This window comes from Lactuca saligna, chromosome 1 (assembly GCF_052625555.1).
Source record: "Lactuca saligna cultivar CGN05327 chromosome 1, ASM5262555v1, whole genome shotgun sequence".
Classification (NCBI taxonomy): domain Eukaryota; kingdom Viridiplantae; phylum Streptophyta; class Magnoliopsida; order Asterales; family Asteraceae; genus Lactuca; species Lactuca saligna.
The window spans coordinates 25,648,537-25,674,657 of NC_136417.1; the positions used below are offsets into that span (position 1 = coordinate 25,648,537).

The 26,121-nt window shown below is 34.7% G+C and overlaps 2 protein-coding genes across 2 annotated transcripts; both read left to right on the forward strand.

Annotated features, from left to right (window-relative positions):
• The first annotated feature begins 18,996 nt into the window (after positions 1-18,996).
• On the forward strand, positions 18,997-21,899 carry LOC145029522 (magnesium transporter MRS2-1-like). The gene is made up of 7 exons (XM_078978036.1): positions 18,997-19,248; positions 19,363-19,453; positions 20,089-20,701; positions 20,797-20,925; positions 21,001-21,342; positions 21,441-21,488; positions 21,617-21,899. Exons 3-7 carry the CDS (start codon positions 20,102-20,104, stop codon positions 21,845-21,847), a joined length of 1,350 nt encoding a protein of 449 aa, XP_078834162.1. The 5' UTR covers positions 18,997-19,248; positions 19,363-19,453; positions 20,089-20,101; the 3' UTR covers positions 21,848-21,899.
• Positions 21,900-23,111: 1,212 nt separating this feature from the next.
• LOC145029563 (early nodulin-like protein 17) lies at positions 23,112-23,885 on the forward strand. Its single transcript, XM_078978069.1, has 2 exons — positions 23,112-23,335; positions 23,413-23,885. Exons 1-2 carry the CDS (start codon positions 23,170-23,172, stop codon positions 23,724-23,726), a joined length of 480 nt encoding a protein of 159 aa, XP_078834195.1. The 5' UTR covers positions 23,112-23,169; the 3' UTR covers positions 23,727-23,885.
• The last annotated feature ends 2,236 nt before the right edge of the window (positions 23,886-26,121 follow it).

Consider the following 26,121-nt stretch of genomic DNA (forward strand, 5'->3'; position numbering starts at 1 on the left):
TGATAATGAGCTTGTTCAGTTCTCGATGTGACATCCCCATTTTTCTCGACCAGAAAAGACCGATTTAGTTTATGCTTTTAAAATAAATCAGAGTAATTTTCCAAAAGATGTTGCGGAATTTGTTCCAAAAAAAAACATAATAAAAATTTATCAAAACATTTCTTAAAGAAATATATTTTCATTATATAACAAAAACCTCGGGATGTCATGTTCCGATACAGACCAAAAGCATAAACAGTAAATTATAAGGCTTACAATATATATTTACAACTACTGGCTTATAATTCAAAAATCACTCTTCAACCTCCAAACTACGCTCGGGGTCCACTACCTATAATACAGAAAACTGAATGGGTCAGGCTTGGGAGCCTGGTGAACATATAGGGTTTTCGACCCACAAATAAATAAATTTATTAATTTCATCACCCAACAATAAATTTATCAATCCAAAATAAATTTACTAATTTTATCAACCAACAATAACCCTGATTACCCATTCTCATTATCCTCAGTTTACGTCCTAAACACCTATCACAAGGGACCTAGTCTAAGGATTATCATCGGGGTGATAACACTGCTTTAGGGGATTCCTCACCGATTTATGTCAAATAAGGAAACCATGTGGGGGATGGAGCATACCACTGAACACGAAGTTCACAAATACCTACAGGTTGCGAGCCTACTAGCGTTCCACAGACCTGTCTAGAAAAGTATGTGGTCGTCATTTATACTCCTTTAGATGACTGAAACAATAACAATATCGATGCCTCTTATCATTTTAACACACATTAACTATTTCATCTACCCATGTTATACCCAACATATTTGTAGATAAAAATACATATACAGTTTAAATCATTTTAAAATCTATATAAAACATTCATTCAACACCCATCTCAAATAGACAAACAATAAATATACACATAGCATGTATTTCATTGAAAATACTTCATATCTTTGTGTAAGATGAAAGTGACTACAAACTCACATGATAAGACGATAATTGGACAACACCTCGTCTCTTAAAATAATATTTTCTGATGAAACCAGGATGTTTTCTCAAAAATCGGGCTTCACATGGGTAGAGTTTCGGCTCAAAAACTATTTTTCTCGGGATCTTCGGGCTCTCTGGGGCTTGCTTACGATGCTAGGATGATATAATAGGCTTGGGGGTAATTGTTGCAATATAGGAGAAAGTATAAGGGACAAAGGAGAAAATAGTAACACCAATTCGGCTGGCATCGTCCGCTATTTATAGGGGCTGAATACTCAAGTTACGTTGGGCGTAACTTTAGAGTACGCTGGGCGTACTCCCTCTTTAACCAGTATGTTGGGCATACATCAAGTACGCGGGGCGTACTAAGGGATTGTACCAGATGTGTCAAACCTACGAACACATGTCTCTCATGCAGTAGAGTAGGCCACGTGGTCAATTATGGACCGTGAGCATGAGTATGTTGGGCGTACTCCTTTGGTACACTGGACGTACTCCCAATTTCCAAGCATCAAAAATTCGTAACTTTTTCATATGAACTCTGTTTCTTGACGTTCTTTATAGTCACGCGTAGGTGAGACTATGCTCTACAATTTTCATTTAGACTCCATTGGCTAATTTTGAATTTATTTTTAAAATTATATTTTTAATAGGCCGGGACAGAAAAACTTCATTGAAAATTCATAATTTCTTCATCCGACGTCTGTTTTCGTCTATCTTTTTACCGTTAAACTAAAATCAACAAAATCTTAGATTCTCATTTAGATTGTTTCGGCTAAAAATCACTCGATCTAAAATTCGAGTTTCGGACTGCATATTGCTATACAAAATCTTAGAAAATTCTTAACTTCTTCATACGAAGTCAGATTTGAACATTCTTTTTATACACGCTCTCGGTTTAACGAATACTACGACTTTCATTTAGATTGCTAAGGCTAAAAAGCACTTTATCATAAATTCAATTTTTACGTCACATATCGTTGTGCCGGTTCCGTCGTGAAACTTCAACGTGTCATAACTTCTTCGTTATAACTCGGATTTCGGTATTCTTTATATCTCCGGAATCCTTGTTTCAACCACTACAACTTTCTTCATAGATACCGGGTTTATCTAACATTTATTTTTTTGACACTTATTTTTCTTCTTATTTCATTAAATCATAATAATTAAGTAAATAAGCACAAAATTCACATAATATTCACATAATTCCTCTTTACTTTAAAACGAGTTACAAATGTTGACCTAGACTATTACATCATTATTTATGCTTTGGCCCAGAAACACGGGGGTTACACACGATAATCTATGCACATACGGAAAGATTCGTCCTTCTTTTTCACGAATAAGATCGGTGCTCCCCAAGCTGAGAAGCTCGGTCGGATGTATCCTTTGCTCAGCAGTTTGATTAGTTGGTTGGACAGTTCTTGCATTTTAACAGGTGCTAGACGGCATGGGGACTTGGTTATGGGAGTGGCTCCCGTAATTAGGTCGATTCTTAACTCGAACCAGTGGGATTCCCGGAAGGTCTTCTGAGAATACATCGGGAAAGTTGCAGACCTCGGGAATATCATTCATGTATTTCACTTCTTGTTTCTTATCCTTGATCTATGAAAGTAAAAGGTTAATCGAAGAACCAAAGGCAATCGTTGACCGTAAGACTAAGAAGTTGTGACGCAATATGTCGAATTAGTTCTTGTGCGATGGAAACATGCGAATGGGCCAAATCTCACCTGGGAAACGGAGAGTGACATGATGAGTCGCTACCCGCATTTGTTTGTTGATGTATGATTCCGAGGACGGAATCATCTTAAGGGGGAGAGAATTGTAATCTGTGTTTCTAGGTTAGACACTAATAATGATTGAATAGTCTAGGTCAACCTTTGTAACTTATTTTGAAATAATAAAGATGTATTTTTTGATTATTATGTGTTTATTGCTTAATTATTATGATTTAATAATAAATAAAAATAAGTGTCGAAAACAAACGTTTGGTAAACCTGATATCTATGAAGAAAGTTGTAGTGTTTGAAGAAAGGATTCCAAAGATATAATGAATACTGAAATCCGAGTTATAACAAAGAAGTTATGACATGTCGTTGTTTCACGACAGAACCGACACAACGTCGTGTGATGTAAAAAGTGAATTTACGATAAAGTGTTTTTTAGCCTTAGCGATCTAAATGAAAGTCGTAATATTCGTTAAACCGAGAGTGTGCATAAAAAGATTGTCCAAATCTGACTTCGTATGAGGAAGTTATGAATTTTCTAAAATTTGGCATAGCAGTATACATTCTGAAACTCGAATTTTAGATCGAGTGATATTTAGCCGAAACAACATAAACGAGAATCGAAGATCTTGTTGATTGTAGTTCAACGGTAAAAAGACAAACAAAAACGAACATCGGATGATGAAGTTATGATTTTTTAATGGCCCATCGTAGTGGCTATTAAGGATGTACGCCCAACGTACTCATTGAAGAGGCAGTACGCCCCGCATACTCTAGAGTTACGCCCAGTGTAACTCGAGTATTCAACCCCTATAAATAGAAATGGAGGGCTTACGGATTTTGTTTAGAAAATTTACTATTTTCACCCCTACTCTCTCTAAAATTTCCCTAACACCCCCCGAAGCCTGGGAAACATCCCCGACACCTGAAGCAAGTTCCGAAGTCCCTAAGAAAAAGAGTTTTCAAGTCAAAACTCTGCCCACGTGAAGCCCCGTTTTCTAGAAAACATCCCGATTTCAAAAGAAAAGATTATTTTAAGAGACGAGGTGCTGCCAAATTATGGTCTTATCAAGTGAGTGTGTAGTCACTTTCATCTTACACATAGATATGAAGTATTTTCTATAAAATACGTGATATGTGTATATTTATTATTTGTCTATTTGAGATGGGTGTTGAATGGATGTTTTATACATGTTTTAAAATGGTTTAAAATGTATATGTATTTTTATCTACAAATATGTTGGGTATAATATGGGTAGATGAAATAGTTGATGTGTGTTAAAATGATGAGAGGTCTCGATATTGTTGTTGTTTCAGTCATCTAACGGGGTATAGATGACGAACACAAACTTTTCTAGACAGTCTAGTGGAACGCTAGCAGACTCGCAACCTGTAGGTGTTTGTGAACTTAGTGTTCAATGATATACTCCATCCCTCACATGGTTACCTTATTTGATATAAATTGCCGAGGAATCCCCTAAAGCAGTCTTGTCGCCCCGATGAAAATCCTTATACTAGGTCCCTTGTGATAAGTGTTTAGGGACGTAAAATGGGGATAATGGGAATGGGTAATCAGGGTTATTGTTGGTTGATAAAATTAATAAATTTATTTTGGATTGATAAATTTATTTTTGGGTGATGAAATTAATAAATTTATTGTTGGTTAATAAAAATTAAAATATTTATTTATTTGTGGGTTGAAAACACTATATGCTCACCATGCTCCTAAGTCTGATCCACTCAACTTTCTGTATTACAGGTAGTAGATCCAAAGCATAATTGGATGATGATGAGGGATTTTTGGATTATAGGTCAGTAGTTGTAAATAACTGTTGTGAGGATTATAATGTACTGTTTATGTTTTTGGTCTGTATCACAACACGACATCCCAAGGTTTTTGTTATACAATGAAAATATATTTCTTTAAGAAATGTTTTGATAAATTTATATTATATTTTATTTTGGGAACAAATTCCGCAACATCTTTTGGAAGATTACTCTGATTTCATTTTAAAAACATAAACTAAATCGGTCTTTTCTGTCCGAGAAATTTGGAGATGTCACACTTCTTCATATAAACTCCGTTTTTAACATTATTTATATTTGTAACACCCCGAAAATCATAGGGTAAAATTCTCATTTTTAATATATATTCAAACATTCATTTATCGTTATTCAAACATTTAAAAGTATTCCAGAGTAAAACAATTATCAAAGTGAAATCCAAAATCACGAATTGTGGAAATATACGATTGTATGCACTGCAATCATCCAGAACCGTTCCATTTGAAAAATGGAGTAGCTGAAGCATAAACTGAAAACCATAAGAACAAAGCTTAGTGAGTTCCCCAAAATATCACAATACATACAACCACGGAATATCATGTGCCATACATATAGTTGCCAAATATATCACAGTGGGCCCCGTCTTGGGGTATATTTCAACCCAAGCATAACATACTTAGAATGCCATAGGCTTCCCTTTGTTGGAATAGTGTCTAAAGCTATAACTATATTCGGTTGTGCATGGTCCTTTTGGGTTGCCTTCACCATAGCAACTTGAAGGATGATTTATTAAGAGAGAGTAAATATTATAAGGAATAATATTTGGCTATTTGATTAATATAAGTCATAAATTAATTGGTATTAATTTGGTGACTTAAAGAGATTAATTAAATAAGAGGGTATAAACTGTCAATTGTTTGATAGTTAGACTTTAGACTGTAAATCCATTAGGATATACTTTGGACGGATTCTAAGAGCTTTAGGATAGCTCAAATCGTCCATAGGGTTATCTATGGAATGGATTTGGATAGCCTTAAGAGAAGATTATCCAATTAGGGTTTAGGGTGAAACCCTTAAGGAGTCTACAAGTATAAATAGACCCTATGGGTGAGGGAATTCGACACACAACCTTAAGCAAGGAACCTCTGGCCGAATTCCTCCCCTTTCCTCTCTCCTAAATCATCTTGCTTGCTATTGGTGTTTGTAAGCCATTAGAGGAGTGACAATTGTGACTCTAGAAGCTCCAAGACAAACAAGATCAACAAGGAATTCAAAGGTATGATTCTAGATCTATTTCAATATTGTTGTTTAACCTAATTAGCCATTAGAAGTCTTGGATTCAAAAGCATGTTTATTAGAAAGCCTAGATCCAAGCATTAGGGTTTTGCATGCGCACATAGGAAAGTTCTTATGGCTAAAACCCATCAGTGGTATCAGAGCCTAGCTTGGTTTTCTTTAAATTGTTGCTTGATTAACTGAAACAAACCTGCAAAATTCGATTTTTTGGGTTTTGAGTCACTGACTCGTCGAGTAGGCCTGACTCGGCGAGTCCCCTTGTGACTCGGCGAGTCCAGGCGTCAGGAATGGCCAGATTCGGGATTTTTTCATAATTATCTTATGGAAACTTACCTTAATCATATTAGATCAATATAAATCCGATTTTTTGATAAATATGACTATTATCTTGATCTAATTAAAGATATTTATCATCTAATAAAATATTTAATTCCCTTATATGATAATGATTAATTATTTTGGTAATTATCTTCAAAGAAATCAAGATAAATCAAATAAAGATAATTAGAATATTAATTGTTAATTGGAATTATTTGTTATTTGATCCTCTATGTTTTTAAGTGTTTAAAACCTACCCTAAAGTTTTGAAATTTATATTTGTGATTAAAAGTTTTAATTTAGACAACTTAAATTTCAAATCCTAGATTTTGAAAAGTTTAAAATGCAACCCTATACTTATATGATATTACTAGAATAATATATATATGTATAACTAAATGCTAGTCTTACCGCTAGTAGGCCTCATTCACGAAGCCGATCTATAAGGTGGGTATAAGGCTGCGGCCTATAAAATGGCGCTTAATGGGTGTACACTCACACCCACTGCTTACTTGATTAGTGGAGGGTCGTTAGCCGAACGGGTAGGATAGGGCAACCTCATCCTCTCATTAAAAGTATAATAAGAAATACGAAGTAACTAAAATTTTTTAAATTTCCCAATCTTAGTTACTTTAGGAAAAGTGAATTGATGCAATCCCATGAAATTACACTTTGCACCTTGCTAAGATGTTAGTGGAGCGTGTGTGGTTTACCGGCACACTAATTGGTTCTAAGCGAAGGTGGCAAAGGGTGATTCATTGTTCATCATAGTTCGATGGAGCGTGTGTGGTTTACCGGCACATCGAATAGGTGATCGTTACAATGAAGGCACCATGTGAATTTGCATGGTAATTCACACCCGCTTTGTGATCCTCGACATCCCAGTCACAAACAAGAGGGGCATATCGAGATTTAAACATGCCATTGAATAGTTCAATGAATCTCATCCGAATCTAGGAATTCTCAAAAACACTTAGGACTAATAGTTTAAGTTTTGTAATGGAGAATTAGTGAATCGTCATTCACTTACCTTCAATTTATTTGCATATTGGATTACGACATCCCTTTTCTAGTATGTAAATGTTATTGTTGGATCCTAGCCCTAATTTTTCTTATTGGGTGATAATTAGGGATTCTTGTTCTAATCTATCTTTGTCCTTTCTATAGATGTCAAACGCAAACAACGCTGCTGCTAGTTCTTTCACGTTGATGAGCCTTTGCCAAAAGGTCACCTTCGATGGAACGAACTTTAGCGAATGGATAAGATACATTCGCACCATTGCTCGCTATGAGGATAAAGAGTATGTCCTCGATGAGAAGCTCGAGAAAATCAACCCCGAAGTTGCTACTCCCGCCGAAATCACCGCCTTTGAAACTCATGAGCGAGATGCAACGAAGGTACATTGCATCATGATCGCCACCATGAACTCCGAATTCCAAAAGTCCTACGAGGACATGTATCCATACGAGATGCATCAAGACTTGTTGGAGAGGTACCACCAAAACGCGAGACTTTCACTAACATGATTTCCGCTAAGATGGGTCATGGAGAATCTCTTACCGTGCACTTGCAAAAGATGCAAAGGTATGTCGACCGCCTTCGCAAGTTAAATGTTGACTTCGGCGAAGACTTGGCGATCGACATGGTGCTTCACTCTTTGCCTCCGATGTACAATCAATTTAGGATGACCTACCACATGAACAAAGAGGAGGTCACCCTAAGTAAACTCCAAGGTCTCTTGAGGGTTGCTGAGAGCAATTTCAAGGACAAGTCCGTTGCACCAACTCCCAATCCATCCGCTGCTCCTGTCTTTGCTATTGGTCAAGGGAAGGGAAAGAAGAGGAAAGCTTCTTCGAACAACTATCGCAAGGTGAAAGCCCGAGATGGTTCCTCTTCTAGTGGGACCAAAGTTGATCCCTCTAAGCCCTGCTCTAACCCGAAGGAGGCAGAGTGCCACCACTGTCACAAGATAGGACATTGGAAGAGAAGCTGCCCGGATTACCTGCAAGCCATCAAGGAAGGAAAGATCAAGCCATCTTTCGCAGGTATATACACAATCAAATCTAACGATTCTAATCATGCTATTTCTTGGGTTCTTGATACCGGTTGCGGTTATCACATTTGTTCTAATGTGCAGGGACTAAAAAGAAGTAGGGATGTGGAGCAAGGAAGGATCAACCTAATCATGGGGAACATAAGATCGTCGCCCGTGACCAAGATTGGAGTGTATTCTTTAGTGCTTAAGAATAGTTTAGTTTTGGATTTGAACAATTGTTGCTATTCGCCAGAAATGGCTAGAAACATCATTTCATTTCATGGTTTATATAGACAAGGATTTAGATTTTCTTTTAATAATGAGAATGGTTCTATTTTGGCTTATCTAAATGGTGTCTTTTACTTTGAAGCTATACCATGTAATGGAATATATGAAACTGTTATGATTGTTGATAACTTAGGAAATGATGTTTTGAATATTGATTCTTCCACTAGTATGGATAAAGCATCCTTGTGGCATTGTCGTCTTGGACATGTCAATAAGAAACGCATAGCCCAACTCCAAAAGGATGGAGTGTTGGAGTCATTCAACCTTAGGGAAGATGACACATGCGAGTCTTGTTTACTTGGAAAGATGACTAAGTCACCCTTCACGAGTACTTATGAAAGGGGTGAGGGGCTATTGGACCTAATACATACCGATGTATGTGGACCCTTTAGATCAACCATGAAGGATGGGAACCGCTTCTATGTGACTTTTATCGATGATTATAGTAGATATGGGTATATCTATTTAATCAAGCAAAAGTCAGAAACCTTTGAAAAGTTCAAAGAGTTCAAGAATGAAGTGGAGAATCAATTGGGCAGGAAAATCAAGATGCTTCGATCCGATCGAGGAGGAGAGTACCTAAGTCTTGAATTCCACGATTATCTCAAGGAGTGTGGAATAGTTTCGCAATTGACGCCTCCTAGGACACCGCAGTTGAATGGTGTGGCAGAAAGGCGTAATCGAACCTTATTGGATATGGTTCGCTCTATGATGAGTCGTGCTTCACTACCTATCTTCTTTTGGGGGTATGCCTTAGAGACTGCCGCCCACATCCTTAACCGAGTCCCTACTAAGAAGGTTGCCAAAACACCTCACGAGATGTGGACGGGGAAAGCTCCCTCGTTGGCACATATCAAGGTTTGGGGTTGCGAGGCTTTCGTAAGACGAGATACTCACGACAAGCTTGAACCTCGAAGTGAGCGATGTATTTTCATCGGCTACCCGCAAACTTCCTTTGGATATCTCTTCTACAGACTGAAAGATAATGTTATCTTTGTTGCGAGGAGAGGAGTTTTCCGAGAGCGAGAACTCATAAGCCAAGGAGACAGTGGGAGGCAAATCGAACTTGAAGAGATTCAAGAATCGATAGATGAAGGAACCTCTACCGCTGGCATTCAACCCGATGAGGAAACTCCGGTTGAACCGATTGACGAATCCTTACCTCTTAGACGTTCCGATAGAGTTAGAGTTCAACCCCAGTTTTATGGTTTTCATATTACCACCGAAGGGGACACGTATATTAGTGATGGTACACTAGTAAATCTTGATGAACCTAATAGCTATAAGGAAGCCATGGCAGGCCCGGAGTCTGCGAAATGGAAAGAGGCGATGGATAGCGAGATCCAATCCATGTACGATAACCAAGTTTGGAATTTGGTTGATTACGTGCCCGAACGTAAGACCGTAGGGTGCAAGTGGATCTTCAAGAAGAAGACCGACGTGGATGGGAACGTACACACATATAAAGCGCGATTGGTTGCGAAGGGCTTTACTCAAACTCATGGAGTTGACTATGATGAGACCTTCTCACCAGTTGTGAAGATTAAATCTATTAGAGTGATGCTAGCAATTGCCGCATTTCATGATTATGAGATTTGGCAAATGGATGTCAAGACCGCTTTCCTTAACGGAAAGTTGGCTGAGGATGTTTACATGGCTCAGCCAGAGGGGTTTGTGGATCCGAAGCATCCGAATAGAGTGTGTAAGCTTGAGAAGTCCATTTATGGACTTAAGCAAGCGTCTCGCAGATGGAATCTTTGCTTCGATGAGAAAGTCAAAGAGTTTGGATTTGTACGAAGCGAAGACGAATCTTGTGTATATGTCAAAGCCAGTGGGAGTATAGTAAGCTTCCTCGTTCTATATGTCGATGACATATTACTCATAGGAAACGACATCCCGACTCTGCAGGAGGTTAAGTCCTGGCTCGGGAAGTGCTTCGCTATGAAGGACCTCGGAGAGGCTTCTTACATTTTGGGAATAAGGATAGTAAGAGAAAGAAGTAAGAGACTAATTGGACTTAGTCAGAATACTTACTTGGAGAAGGTACTAAAACGTTTTAGTATGGAAAACTCAAAGAAGGGAGAACTACCGATACAAGGAAATGCCAAGTTGAGTAAGACTCAAAGTCCGAGTACCGAAGCTGAGATAGCAGAAATGAGCCGAGTACCATACGCTTCCGCAGTTGGCTCAATCATGTACGCTATGACTTGTACTCGCCCTGATGTAGCCTTCGCTTTGAACATGGTTAGCAGATATCAAGGGAACCCTGGCAAAGCACATTGGATTGCGGTGAAGAACATCCTTAAGTACCTTCGGAGGACGAAAGAATGGTTCTTAGTCCTTGGAGGGAGTGATGACTTGAAGGTGCGAGGGTATAGTGACGCCAGCTTTCAGACCGACAGGGACAACTACCGTTCGCAGTCGGGCTGGGTCTTTACCCTAAATGGAGGAGCAGTGACATGGAAAAGTTCCAAGCAGGAAACCGTAGCTGATTCAACGTGCGAATCAGAGTACATCGCAGCGAGCGAAGCGTCGAAGGAGGCAATATGGCTGAAGAACTTCATCGGTGATCTTGGAGTTGTGCCGGCCATAAAGGAGCCCATGGAGATTTTCTGTGATAACGAAGGTGCGGTTGCCTTGACCAAGGAACCGAGGGATCATGGTAGATCTTGACATATCGACAGAAAATATCACTTCATTAGACATCGTGTAGATGAAGGACAACTCGTAGTGAAGAGGATATCATCAGAAGATAACCCAACAAATCCGCTTACGAAGGGACTGAGTAGGGTTAAGCACTTGCAGCATGCTAGGAGTATTGGGCTGAAGAATGATATTAGCATAGATTAGATAGTATTAGAAACGCATAATAGATAAATGTAATTAACATTTGATGATTAAATAAAGGAGTGTTATTTATGAGTAAAGTTACTGTCACATGTTAGTTGTTTAACTATTGTTTCACTTTGCATGTTTTGACTTCCAGAATAATTGAGTTTATTAGGAATAATCGAATTATTCAAATGGTCCACAATCGTTCATATGTTGGGAGTAGATATGAATGAAGATTGTCATGAATTGGTGTGTAGAGTGTCTAAATGGTGTTAGACATAGCAAGGGTTGCTGCAACATTCATGAGTGCTTATGAACTGGTTTTGAGCATTGGAATAACCCCGCGCTTGCTGGAATCACCTTATGGAATACGATATAAAAGGTGATCGCAAGACGATAATATCATATGGTCTTAAAACCTAGATATATGGTTTATTATTTGTTAATTGATTGTGCATTGATAATGCGAAAACGCATCAGTAACTTGATGTTATAAAACGCATTGTTGTGTATAGTTGGTTAATGAATAAGTAAATGCATATAAGTCGAAGTTTATCTGTAAATTTTATCCTAAGAGGATAGAAGAGATATATTGGCCACTCAATGATTTGATTTGACTTATGTGCCGGGCCCGGTAAGAACTGAATTGATGTGTTCGATTAAGTTCTATGTCAAATAAATCGGAGATCGAGAAATCTAAATGCTAGACTAACCATTCCATAGGATTGTCAGCATGATATCTAACAGAGGACTGTACGATCCCTTATCTAAAGGACAAGATTGATTAGATCAGAGTTGACAGCGTCTTTGAGAGCTACGATTGCAAACCGTATTGTACTTGTATAGTTACTAGACTTATCCAAGTGGGAGACTGTTGGAATAGTGTCTAAGGCTATAACTATATTCGGTTGTGCATGGTCCTTTTGGGTTGCCTTCACCATAGCAACTTGAAGGATGATTTATTAAGAGAGAGTAAATATTATAAGGAATAATATTTGGCTATTTGATTAATATAAGTCATAAATTAATTGGTATTAATTTGGTGACTTAAAGAGATTAATTAAATAAGAGGGTATAAACTGTCAATTGTTTGATAGTTAGACTTTAGACTGTAAATCCATTAGGATATACTTTGGACGGATTCTAAGAGCTTTAGGATAGCTCAAATCGTCCATAGGGTTATCTATGGAATGGATTTGGATAGCCTTAAGAGAAGATTATCCAATTAGGGTTTAGGGTGAAACCCTTAAGGAGTCTACAAGTATAAATAGACCCTATGGGTGAGGGAATTCGACACACAACCTTAAGCAAGGAACCTCTGGCCGAATTCCTCCCCTCTCCTCTCTCCTAAATCATCTTGCTTGCTATTGGTGTTTGTAAGCCATTAGAGGAGTGACAATTGTGACTCTAGAAGCTCCAAGACAAACAAGATCAACAAGGAATTCAAAGGTATGATTCTAGATCTGTTTCAATATTGTTGTTTAACCTAATTAGCCATTAGAAGTCTTGGATTCAAAAGCATGTTTATTAGAAAGCCTAGATCCAAGCATTAGGGTTTTGCATGCGCACATAGGAAAGTTCTTATGGCTAAAACCCATCACCCTTATGGTCTAAAATTTGAGTGCCATGAGCTCCCCATGGTCTTTACCTGGAATGCCATAGGCTCCCCCATTGTCTGATATCCAAGTGTTATGGGCTCCCCTATGGTCTTTCATGAAAGTATCACAGGGACAACTAGCATTCCACAAAACAAATAATGGGCCCGCATTGGTGCCTTCGACTCATGGATATAAGAGAAGACTCACCTTGACAGTTGACCCCATGAATAACTCTTTGACTACTGATCTGCTAAGATCCATGCGTTATCAAATAATTAACACCCAATTAACAATTGGGTTCCAAACTGAAACCAATAATCCATATATGGGGTAAAAAGACCATTTTACCCCTCACCTAGTTTAGTCCAAGACTAAGGCCCAAACTCCTCATCATAAAGGCCCACCAAGCAATAATCATCTGAAGCCTATTTATGTCCCAATTTTCTAAATTGGGACCAAACCCTTACATGATCTTTACCCTAAGGCCCACTAACATTTTCCTAATCCAAACACTTGATTACAGATGGCCCAACAAAGCCCCAAGCAATCCAATCCAAAAAGCTAGCCCAAACACACAAATCCCATCAGACCGAGTACGTGGGGCGTACATGCATGTACGCGCAACATACTCGCTTGGAGGCTTGTACGATGTGCGTACCTGCTTGTATGTTGTGCGTACCTGCTTGTATGCCTCGCATACTCACCTTATTCAACCCAAATATGATTTTCACTAAATCCATTAAGACAAAGCTTTCCGGACCATGTATATGACCTCTTTGTGCTGGAATACCACGTAAAGTTGCCAACTTCACATTCATACATGGCTAGAAGAAGCACTTAAGCTTAAAAATGAACTTAATAGTTGACTTAATGCATGCATGACTCCATAATACACATAAAGCTTGCACCTTTATGCTCAAGGATACCAAAACAAACTCAGATCTGAAAGGATGAACCCTTAAACAAGCTAACTCATCCATAATCTCAAAAAGAAGATCAAAATCATAAAACTAGCCATGAAGAGATCTAATCATACACAAATCAAGCTACAAACTTGATACCTCAAAAGGCTTCCCCACAAGGTGATGATCCTGGATCCAAATCTTTTCCACCAAGCAAAACATCTTCAAGCTTCTCTTTTTTCCTTCCCAAGGGTAAAAATAAGCATCAAAGTCTCCCAATAACTCAAGAACACCTACAAGAGGCTACAAAGTCGATTTAGGGTTTTGGAGTGTGGATTCGGACTTAGAAATGAAGCAAAGGGGATATCATAAAGCTTTTATAGGGTACAAGTGCTAAAATTAGGGTTTCACCTTTAACCCTCGTACGCCCAGCGTATGAGGTTTCGCACCCTGATCCTAACTCCGAAGTACGCTACGCGTACACTCCATTACGCACGACGTAACCCTCCCACATCAGTATTCCCCACGTACCACCTTGGTACGCCCCACGTACTAAGGTTTTCCCTTAAACCCTAATTCCTTCCGAAGGCCATAACTTTCTCGATACAACTTCGATTCCGAACATCCTTATATCCATGAAAAGATATCGAGAAGATCTACACTATTATCCACTAATACTTACCATAAGATATCCCGAACGAACATCCACTTTCCATAAAATCCCATGCTAACAAATTACCAAAATGCCCTTGACTCCAAAACACAAACCGAATACCCCGAAACATCCAAATTACATTATCCAACCCCAACCGAGTCTGAAACTCAATTCCTCAAGGGTCTAAAGCCTGCTAATACCCAATCTGTGATCACCATCCCCAAAATGGGAAACAATTCGAAACAAAGCGTTACAATATCCACACGTCGCTATCGATGAGATCTACAACTTTCGTTTAGACTCCGTATGTTAATATTCCACTTATTTTTAAAGTTATATTTTTAATGGGCTTAAATTGTCAAAGTTCGTGTAAAAATCATAACTCTTTCATACGACATCTGTTCTCGACTATCTTTATATCGACGGACTAGTATTGAAGAGATCTTGAACTCTCGTTTAGATTATTTTTTCTCACAATCGACCGATTTGAATTTTGGTTTCTGTGCTAAAACAACTATCCTGAAACTTTCAAAAAATCATAATTTCCCCTTTTAAAGTCAGATTTGGATTTTCCTATTTTATCAAGTTCGTTTTTACGAATACTGTGACTTTTATTTAGATTATTTTCTCTAAATAATCGTCTATTGAAAACACCTATTTTTTTGCCATGAAGAATAATTATTTTGTTATTTTTTAATCATCTAGCCCTATCTTAATGACGTTACAGCAAACCCTAACACAAACTATAAAACCCTAATCTAAATATATGAAGGAGACTAGAGAGAAAATATATCTGATAATGTATGTAAATCTATATCAAATAAGAGTTGCAACTAGAATAAATGGCTGGGTCAAAGAATGGCCCGCGTGTCAACTTGAACACGTAAAAGAGAATTAACAAAACTATACCGCAACAATACCAATATATCACTTCTTACCTTTTTTTATAAGTTTTTATACAAAAGATTGTTATTGGTTATATTAATGTTACGATTGTTATATAAAACTTTAAACCTTTTCTCACTTATAAAGGAGACATCAAGGAAGAAACATACTCTAAGACAATATGTCGTTCTAATTCTTTATGTGAATATTGTTACCTGAGAGAAAACGATCAAGGATGTTTTGCATAGTGTTTGCAAAGTGGTGCCACATAAAGAAACAAAACAAAGACGTTAAATTAATGGGAAATAATTTAAATTCCATTTTTCAAAACAAAAAAGATCTAATAGTCATACATCAACAAAATAAAAATAATAATAATAATAATAATAATAATAATAATAATAATAATAATAGACGCCGATAAAACAACCATTGCACTAAACAACATACAAAATCCTTCCTAACCGAGTGCAAGTATAGGTGCTAGAAATGAGTCTAGAACATATGATCGATGTTGAGTAGGTCTTCACAATGGGTCGAGAAATCCAACCATTGATTAAACACATCGGTCTAAACATCTCCTCAAGACTCTTTTATCAAGCTCTCGATTTCTTCAATGTGTCTATTGTAAGATTTGGAATTGCCTTTGAGCTCAAAGGTTGCCTCGTATATTTGAGGTTGTCATTATCTAACAAAAAATAATCAACCAATGAAAACATTTGAGAACATAAAATAAGTATACAATCTCAAACATAAATTTTTTTGGAAATGAATCTTCTTTAACGAGGGTTCATAGCCATCTTATTAAACCTAATGTCCATAATTACAATCTTAAATACTAGATGAATCAATACCAAAAGACCCAACATGAAATTTTTTGGAAATGAAACTTCTTTAACGAGGGTTCATAGCCATCTTATTAAACCTAATGTCAATAATTACAATCTTAAATACTAGATGAATCAATACCAAAAGACCCAAAATGAAACTTCTTTAACGAGGGTTCATAGTCATCTTTTACGTATTGACTAATCACCGTTGTAAACATAAGGTTGTCTTATGCTTTGGAGTCACTGTAAACGAACTTTTATGGTAACATGGTTGAATAGTGCTATAATTTGAACATGGATTATTTGGTTATCCATCATACATTCCATATGTCTTTACCAAATTATCCAACCCAATTGATGAAAAAAAGTAACTACGACTTAACTTAAGTATTGACATGCCCAAACATGTCATTTATCAAAAAAAAATGATATATATATATATATATATATATATATATATATATATATATATATATATATATATATATATATATATATATATATATATATATATAGTTAACTTGAAAAAATCCAATGTATGATATATCTTTAATTTTATATTCTACTTTGATTCAGTTTATATTAATGATAAATACATCATCAATTATTCTTTTCACATATGTTCTCCTTTAATTAAATCACTAATAAAATATATCACTTATTATTCTTTTCACATAAGTTCTCTTCTACAAACCATAATTACTAATTTACTCTGTTAAAGTTAATATTACTAATTGAAATATACAATTTTTATCATTGCTCAGTTAAAAAGCCCAAACATATAATTAAAACAATAATGATAAATCATATTATATATAAATAAATGGTTTTTTAGTGGAGACCATAAATATTTTTATAAGATTTTACCGGGTTTAGTAATATTATGATCTTTATATATATATATATATATATATATATATATATATATATATATATATATATATATATATATATATATATATATATATATATATATATATATATATATATATATATATATATGGACATTTAATTTTACAATCTAGAGTAAATTACACGAATGGTCCTTATGGTTTAGGGTAATTTGCACGTTTGGTCCCTAACTTATTTTTTTAACTCGGAAGGTCCCTATTGTTTGTTTTTGTTACACGCTTGGTCCCTATCTTACCTAAAAAGACTATTTTGCCCCTGATTTTTTAATTTATTTAAATAAACACACTCTCAACACCACTCCCCTCACCTTACCCTACTTATCCCATCATTTTTCCATATTCAAATAATAGTCTTTTTAGGTAAAACAGGGACCAAGCGCATAACAGAAACAAATAGAAGGGACCAAACGCGTAACAAAAACAAACAGTAGGGACCTTCCGAGTTAAAAAAGTAAATTAGGAACCAAACGTGCAAATTATCCCAAACCATAGGGACCATTCGTGTAATTTACTCTACAATCTAAAAAACGTTAAATGTTATTTGGTATTTTAAAGTTGCAATTAGATAGTTTAGTGTGATTAAATAGTTTGTATATCGTTTGACAAACTTATTTATCATTCTACATAAATTTTAGGGATAATAATTTAAAAGGGTAATATATTTTTTTGATTTGTATATATTTGGTTAATGAGATTTTTCGTCAACATTTGCTCATTTAACTTGTTTAATTGTACACATTCGGTCCTTATGATTGTTACTTCATGTAAACCAGGAACAAATGACTTAATATGGTAATATATTTCTCACTTTGTATACATTTTCATTAATATTTTTTTGCACATTTAATCTTTAATATTTTTTTGTTGCAAAATAAATCATTGTTTTTATACACATTCAGTACTTATGAACAATTTGTTAGTTTTTTCTCACGACATTTTATGTGAATCAATCATTAATAAGGTATTCGGGACTACTTATGTGTATAACCACCGCGACCTCAACTGTTTGGTTGCTTAAGTTTTGTGTTTTGAACGTCGTAACTTCATACGATCTCGGATTTTTACGATATTTATATCTACACATTCGTATTTTTTCTGTTCTGAACGTCGTAACTTCTTCATATGATCTCAAATTTTACCGATATTTTTATTCACACGTTCATATTTGGATCTATTACAATTTTCGTTTAGATTACTATCGTTAAAAAGTAATATATTCTATTTACATATATTCATAAAGAACTCATGTTATATAAAGATTATAAGTAAAAATATATATTACATTTTAACGGGAGTAATCTAAACGAAAGTTGTAGTAGACTCAAATACGAACGCATGAATATAAAAATCGTTAAATCCGAGATCATATGAAGAAGTTACGACGTTCAGTTCATAATAAATACGGATGTCTGGATATTAAAATCATAAAAATCCGAGATACCAATGACCATAAAATGAACAACCCCGAATAAATCGTTAATGAATGTTCCACGTAGGATGTCATGAGGAAAACCTAAAAAAAATGTTCATAACTATTGAATGTATATAAAAACAACAATAACTTATTTTGCAACAAAAAAATATTAACGACTAAATGTAAAAAAATATATATATATTAAGAACTAAATGTATAAAAGTGATAAATATATTACCTTATTAAATAATTTTTTTTATTTATCTGGAGTGGCTGATCATAAGAAATTAAACAAATTGAAGGTAGAAATTAAACAAATTGAAGGTAAAATCCTTATCCCCTAAATTTTATATCACATGATACACATTAAATGAGTACAACATATGTTAAGCACTGAAAATATTTTGTACTATGTTTTTCGATTTTACAGAGGTAATATTAATAATTATTTTGGCAGCGATTTTAAAAGGTTGGTGGAACCGTTAGTACGACGGCGTTTAACAAACCCCATCACACGCAATCAGGCATGCTATCATTTAGAAAAATCCGGGGGGCAATCTGTTTGGTTATGGTTCGAAGCATATCACGCTCCAAATTAATGGGCTTGGAGCTTCCAACCATAGCTTTCTTCCGCGCATAGATACACACACTAAAGTATGTATATGTAGGTGTTTTTATAGTCGGCAACAGACTTTCTGTACTTCTCAGTATACCATTGATTATTGCTTTGACGCGAAGACTATTTGCATTCAATACAATACAATGATACATGCATCTGTAAGTCCATTAATACTGATGCTTTTTTTGTTTGTGTATGTATATATATGTCAGGATGTATTGTTCTTTGAATTGAACTTCTGATTTGAATACTTTGTATGTTCCCTTTTTCAGATTTGATTGATTACCGTGAACTGCGTGAAGTGTTGTAATTGAGTTTTCTGATTATTGAAACCCTAATTATTCGTTGGGGGAAGTGGGGGAAGTAAGTGATCTCCTCTTCTCCTTTCAGTTTTTCTTATTAGATGTTCTCTGTTCTCGATTCGAGTTGATTTATCGTTCGTTTCATTGAGTGGCTTGAAATAGATATATCTGCTTAATCAAAATCGAATATATCGAGAACTGCTAATGCAATCTTAGTCCTCTTACAGTTTCTGTTTGTGAATATTACTTCAAGTTTCATCACCTATTCTTTGCATTTGAACTACAATCGTAATGGGAAAACTTGAGTGAATGTACGAGCATATACAAATAGTCAAAATTAGGTAAAATTAATGGCAAATCAATTGAAAAAAAACGTTTGATTAATGATTACTTCTTGTAGTAAGTCGATGTGACGCATCAATTTCAAAGTGGACCAATATTGCCAAATTTTGCTGCTGTAACTTCACAATTTCTCAAGTCTTCTAAGAATGATTCCACCATTCTAATCCTATTTTTCCTTTTTCTTGGCTTCTTATCGAAGAGACAAAATTAAGTTTTTTGTAATCAATGCTTATTGGTTACATTTTGTGCACCTATCAAAGAAAACAAATTCCCCGATATTCTACCAATTCTATGGGCATCAGGTTTTTCTTGGATAAATTTTGTCTCTTACGCTACAAACACATGTTTCTGCAGTTAGACTTCTCTAATGGCAGACCTAAAAGAGCGTCTCCTCCCACCAAAACCTGCATCAGCCATAAACCTCAGAGATGCATCATACAGGCCATCTGCATCAGGTCGCCAGCCTTTTCAAGGGGTAGATGTTTTAGGCCTAAAAAAACGTGGTCAAGGTCTTCGTTCATGGATCCGTGTTGATGCTGCAACTGGTGATTCCCAAGTCATTGAAGTTGACAAGTTCACAATAATGAGACGTTGTGATCTTCCTGCACGTGATCTTCGCTTACTCGATCCATTATTTGTCTACCCTTCAACGATTCTTGGAAGAGAGAAGGCTATAGTTGTAAATTTGGAACAGATTCGTTGCATTATAACAGCAGATGAAGTTCTACTTTTGAATTCTCTTGATAGCTACGTGTTACAATATGTGGTGGAATTACAAAGACGATTAAAAGCTGCAGGGGGTGGTGAGGTTTGGCAATCAGAAGGGGCAGAGTTGAACAGACGTATGGGAAATTCAAATAGATCTTTAGGGGACATGTTTGGTAACACTTCACCTGACTATTTGCCCTTTGAGTTTAGGGCTCTAGAAGTTGCTCTTGAGGCTGCTTGTACTTTTTTGGATACACAGGTTTGTCTTATAACCAATAATTGTTACGATTTATAAGTATTAAAGCGTTTCAGAACTAAAAGATACAATCTTTCTTTGAATTTGTCTCTCATCAGGCAGCAGAATTAGAAATTGAAGCTTATCCATTGCTAGATGAACTTACATCAAAGATTAGCACTTTAAACTTGGAACGTGTTCGTAGACTGAAAAGCAGACTTGTTGCATTGACTCGAAGGGTCCAGAAGGTGCTATTGCTATATACTAGTCTTTGAATTCATCACAATTATTTTGACACTCATTTGAATGGAATACAATTATAGGTAAGAGATGAAATAGAGCAGCTAATGGATGATGATGGGGATATGGCTGAGATGTACCTAACTGAGAAGAAAAGGCGAATGGATTCATTATTCAGTGTTGGAGATCAGTCTGTGATTGGATACAGGTCAAATGATGGGACCCAATCCATCTCTGCTCCAGTTTCTCCTGTTTCTTCACCTCCAGAAAGTCGAAGACTTGAAAAAACTGTTAGCCTTGCAAGAAGCCTTGCAAGGAGTAGTATGAGGAGTTCAGAAAGTGGCACTGAGAACATTGAGGAATTGGAGATGCTTCTAGAAGCTTATTTTGTCGTCATTGATAGCAGTCTCAATAAGTTGACATCGGTAATATTCAATAACTTTTTTTTTTTTTTTTTTTAAAACTTCATTCAGTGCTCTCTAGATGATTGAAAAATATTTGATATTATTCTGTCTTCTACCAGCTGAAGGAATACATTGATGACACCGAAGACTTCATCAACATCCAACTGGTATATTTCCTCTTTTAAGGGGAAAACTTTATTTCCCTGATTTTCTCTATTAAGTCGTTCTTTTTGGCTTAAGTGAAAAAGAAACACCCATATATGAGTAAATGACCATTTTGCCCTTGGATTTGTAGGATAATGTGCGGAACCAGCTGATACAGTTTGAGCTGTTGTTGACGACTGCAACGTTTGTTGTGGCAATCTTTGGGGTGGTGGCGGGGATATTTGGGATGAATTTTATGATTCCATTGTTTGATAACCCATCCGCGTTTACATGGGTATTGGTGATTACAGGGGTAACTGGAATCATCATATTTTGCTCTTTTTTATGGTTTTTCAGGTATAAAAGATTGATGCCATTGTAGAAGATTTTGATGAATGGGATTATGAACACGAATATATATATATATATATATATATATATATATATATATATATATATATATATATATATATATATATATATATATATATATATATATATATATATATATTCACATAAGTGTAATTGGTGTGAACATCTTTTCAAGTTAAACTGAAGCTCTCTTGTAAAGAAAATTCTGCTTGGTGAGCTTGCAATGCATAATATCTCTTTTTGACTGTTGTGACCTTGCTTGGGGGTTTTTAAGCAGTTTAATAATGTTGTATTTTGTCGATTTTTAACTAAAATAATTCTAAAATGTTTGGAAAGTCAAATACTTTAAGTAAATGAGTTCAATGGAACATATTTTTTGAAGTAAATCAACCATTTATGGATGAAAAGGAAAGTAATCCAAGTGGGACACTGTTATTTTTTAAATTAACCATTTTTTGAAGTGAGGGTGAGCAATTATGCAAAAGAAAGAGCTTTCCTGATGCATTAAACAGTGTTCTAATTTCTTTTTATGAAAAACACATGTTACATGTTTTATTTATTCCAACCCTTTTGGACTTTATTAAAGACTAAGCACCTATTTTTCTCTTTTAAATTAATTTATATTTATATTTATATAGTATCATACTTTAGTTCAATTTTTTTATGTAATAATAAAATATAAAAAAAAAAAAAAAAAAAACTTCTGTTATAACTAGATGCTGTAAACAAATACAAATTGCATAAACTAATTGTAAATTTCTATGTCACATATCGAACAATTGGTAATTTAACTACACTTTTATATTTTTTTTAAGCACCAAAGTACCCAAAAATTAAACCTAAAACGTTTTTTTTTTTCGTGGTGATTAATTATCAAGGAATCACCAATATTTCGTTTTAATGGTTGCATTTATGCGTTTAGCACCTATCAGAAACAATTCAGTAAATATAAATAATAAAATATATGAGGTATATTTTAAGGTTTTTAACAAGAATCTGAAGATGATATTTGTTTAATAAGTTTGTTTGTTTTTTTTTTTTTTTTTGGTAGGTTAGATAACAACTCTTTAGTTTTTTATGTTGAAGTTTTAAACAAAAAACGGAAAGCAATTTTTTTTTTAGTTCTAAATTTTAAGGTTTTAAACAAAAACGGATAACGAAAAGTTTAAAACTAGAAAGTTAAAACGAAAAGTTAAAATTTAAAGAATAGGATAAAGAAAAATAAGTAGATAGATTTATGAATGGACCCCTCAGCTTTGCTATATTTGAAGAAACAGAAAACACACTTAATGGATAGCTGGCAGTGGTACCACTGAGTGCGTGCAGTACTCAATGATGTCCATCTCACGCCTTATCATTTATATCCTCCTTATCGCCGCCGCTGCAACCACCGTCTCCGCCACCGATCATATTGTAGGCGCCAACCGTGGTTGGAATCCTGGCATCAACTACACTCTCTGGGCCAACAATCATACTTTCTATGTTGGAGACTTCATCTGTATGTATTACTTTTCTAATGATGCTTGTAATTTTTGAAATTCGCTCCTGTTTAATGGATGATACTTTCTACTGTAGCATTTAGGTACCAGAAGACGCAGTACAATGTGATTGAGGTGAACAAAACCGGTTACGACAACTGCACTCTCGACGGCGCCGTAGGGAACTGGAGCAGTGGAAAGGATTTCATTCTTCTCAACGAATCGCAGCGCTACTACTTCATCTGCGGCACCGGCGGTTGTTTTAACGGTATGAAAGTCACGATTCGTGTACTTCCGCTTCCTTCTCCTCCCTCTTCCACGGTGGCTGCTTCCAATCACTCCTCCGCTTCCACCGCTGCCTGTAGATCCATCTTCGGCGTATTATTTATGGTTCTCGCCTCATTGTTTTAGTGTGGATTTGGCGCGATGCATTATACTTCTAAATTGTTTGAAAGATGTGTTGAAAATTCTACAATCAGGTGTGTAATGTTTACTCCGATTCTTCGTGTTTTGGCGTTTTAGTTTGAGATAACATCGATTCATTTTTATATATATATATATTTTTATGCATGATTTCGTATGAAGATTGGTGTTGAACTATTTGGATTTTGAGATTCCAAATCATATATAATTTATTTTAAATGTTCAAAAATATTAAAAATATTTATTTACCTAAATATATTGAGTTGTCATTTGATATTGAATAAGTAATGTTTCCGCAAATTACACACACAAAAAAAACAACATTAATTTTTTATAAAGATTCGATGTCATTTGATATCGGATAAGTAATTTGATATTGGATAAGTAATGTTACCATGAGAGTTGTTAGTTGGGTTGAACCGTTAAAAGATCAACAACGAAACAATTTAGAAAATGTAGTTTTGTGAATTTTAGTGTCTTAATTGTAAGAAAAAAAATTAAGTGGTGTCAAAATCGAATTTTGTTGAAAACTTAGTATTTTTTTGTAGTTTTTCTTTAATCTAATTTTTTTTTTCAAACTCCTGGATATATATATATATATATATATATATATATATATATATATATATATATATATATATATATATATATATATATATATATATATATGAGACGATCTAATTTTGTGAGACCGTGATACACATTTTTTTATATTTTTAGTTAATTCAAGTTTCGAAAATAATATTTAAAAAAAAAATTGGATTTTTTTTATTTTGCATTTTAAAATTATTTTTAGATTTGGTCTAACCAGTCTCACAAAATTAGAATGGTTTCAAATGAACCTGGATATATATATATATATATATATATATATATATATATATATATATATATATATATATATATATATATATATATATATATATATATATATATATATATATATATATATATATATATATATATAAAAGTTGTTTTGAATAAATAATATCCGAATTATATACGTTTTCACTTAAGGCATTTTTGAAAAAATAGTTTTACAACTTTTAATACCATTTTCGTTTCCGTAACTATGTATTTCTTTTTTAAAACGATATTACATTTACAAACCAATTATATTAAATAAAAATAGGATTAAATAGGTCTGGCAATGGAGTGGATTTTAACCCTGATCCGACACAAACCCTTAACAATAATACGAGCTTAAAACATAGTTTTTGATCCGTTTACCCGTTAACGATCCGTACCTGCTAACTCTTTTATTAAAAGGGTCGGGTATGGATCATCACCGCTCTGCTCCATTTATAACCCATCCTATATAAATTTTAGAATTATTCATTTATATTTTATACAGCCTAAATTTTTACTTTAAATTCCGATCGAAAGTTCAAAGTGAAAAGGCCAAACGTTAAGCGGTTTTTACATAGGGCTTAATGACTCAAATTCTAGACTTCCAGTCTTCTTCCAAGAATCACGATGTCATTTCATTTAGATTTCATCATGTAATCACCCATTTATAAATCAATAAATTCATTTATCAACCGAAAGAAAGTTTGTAATTGCTATTCTCTATCAATGCACTCGATGGTCAAAAACCAATTGGAAGTAACCATAATAATGATTTTAATTTCAATCGAAACTCTTCGAGTACATAATGTGTTTTCTAAATCAACATTTGTTTTATTTATCAAATGTGATTTTATGATTTAAGTAAAATGTGTTTGATTATTTAAAAAACCTACGGATTACGGGGTGGGTTTGAATATATGCTGATTCGGTGGATAATTGTATGGGTTTGATTATTCAAAACTCTATGGGTTACGGAACAAATTTGGATTGGGTTTTGAAATTTGTTAAAATGGTTTGGATCAATATAGATTCGTTCCAAACTTGCCCATTGTCAGGTCTAGGGTTAAATCCTTCGTGCGTTGGTGCAAAAATTTTAGATGTAAATTTTCAGAGGGATAAATGCGTGCTAGTTCGTAAAAAAATATATAAGAAATCATCAAAAAATTATTTTTTGCAATAAATGTTGTATTATTTCGCCAAAAAATATACAAAACCATGAAAAAAAATGTAAAATTCCAAAAAAAGAAAAAAAACTAAAGGAATTCATATTTAAAATAAAATTAAAATACGCCTAAATGATGATATTTTAGGTGTCAAACGTTGTATCTTTTTAAAACCAAAATAATAAAAGAAATAAATGGTGGGTGGTTTGTGAATAAAGAAGAATAATGTAGGAATTACTTTTGTAAAGTGGATGATTACGAGATGGAAAGTGCTAACATACGAAAATCTAGGGATGAAATTTTCAAACATAAGTAATTTTTATGGCCAAAGTTTGGAATTGACAAAATTGCAAAAGTGGTCCCTGTGGTTG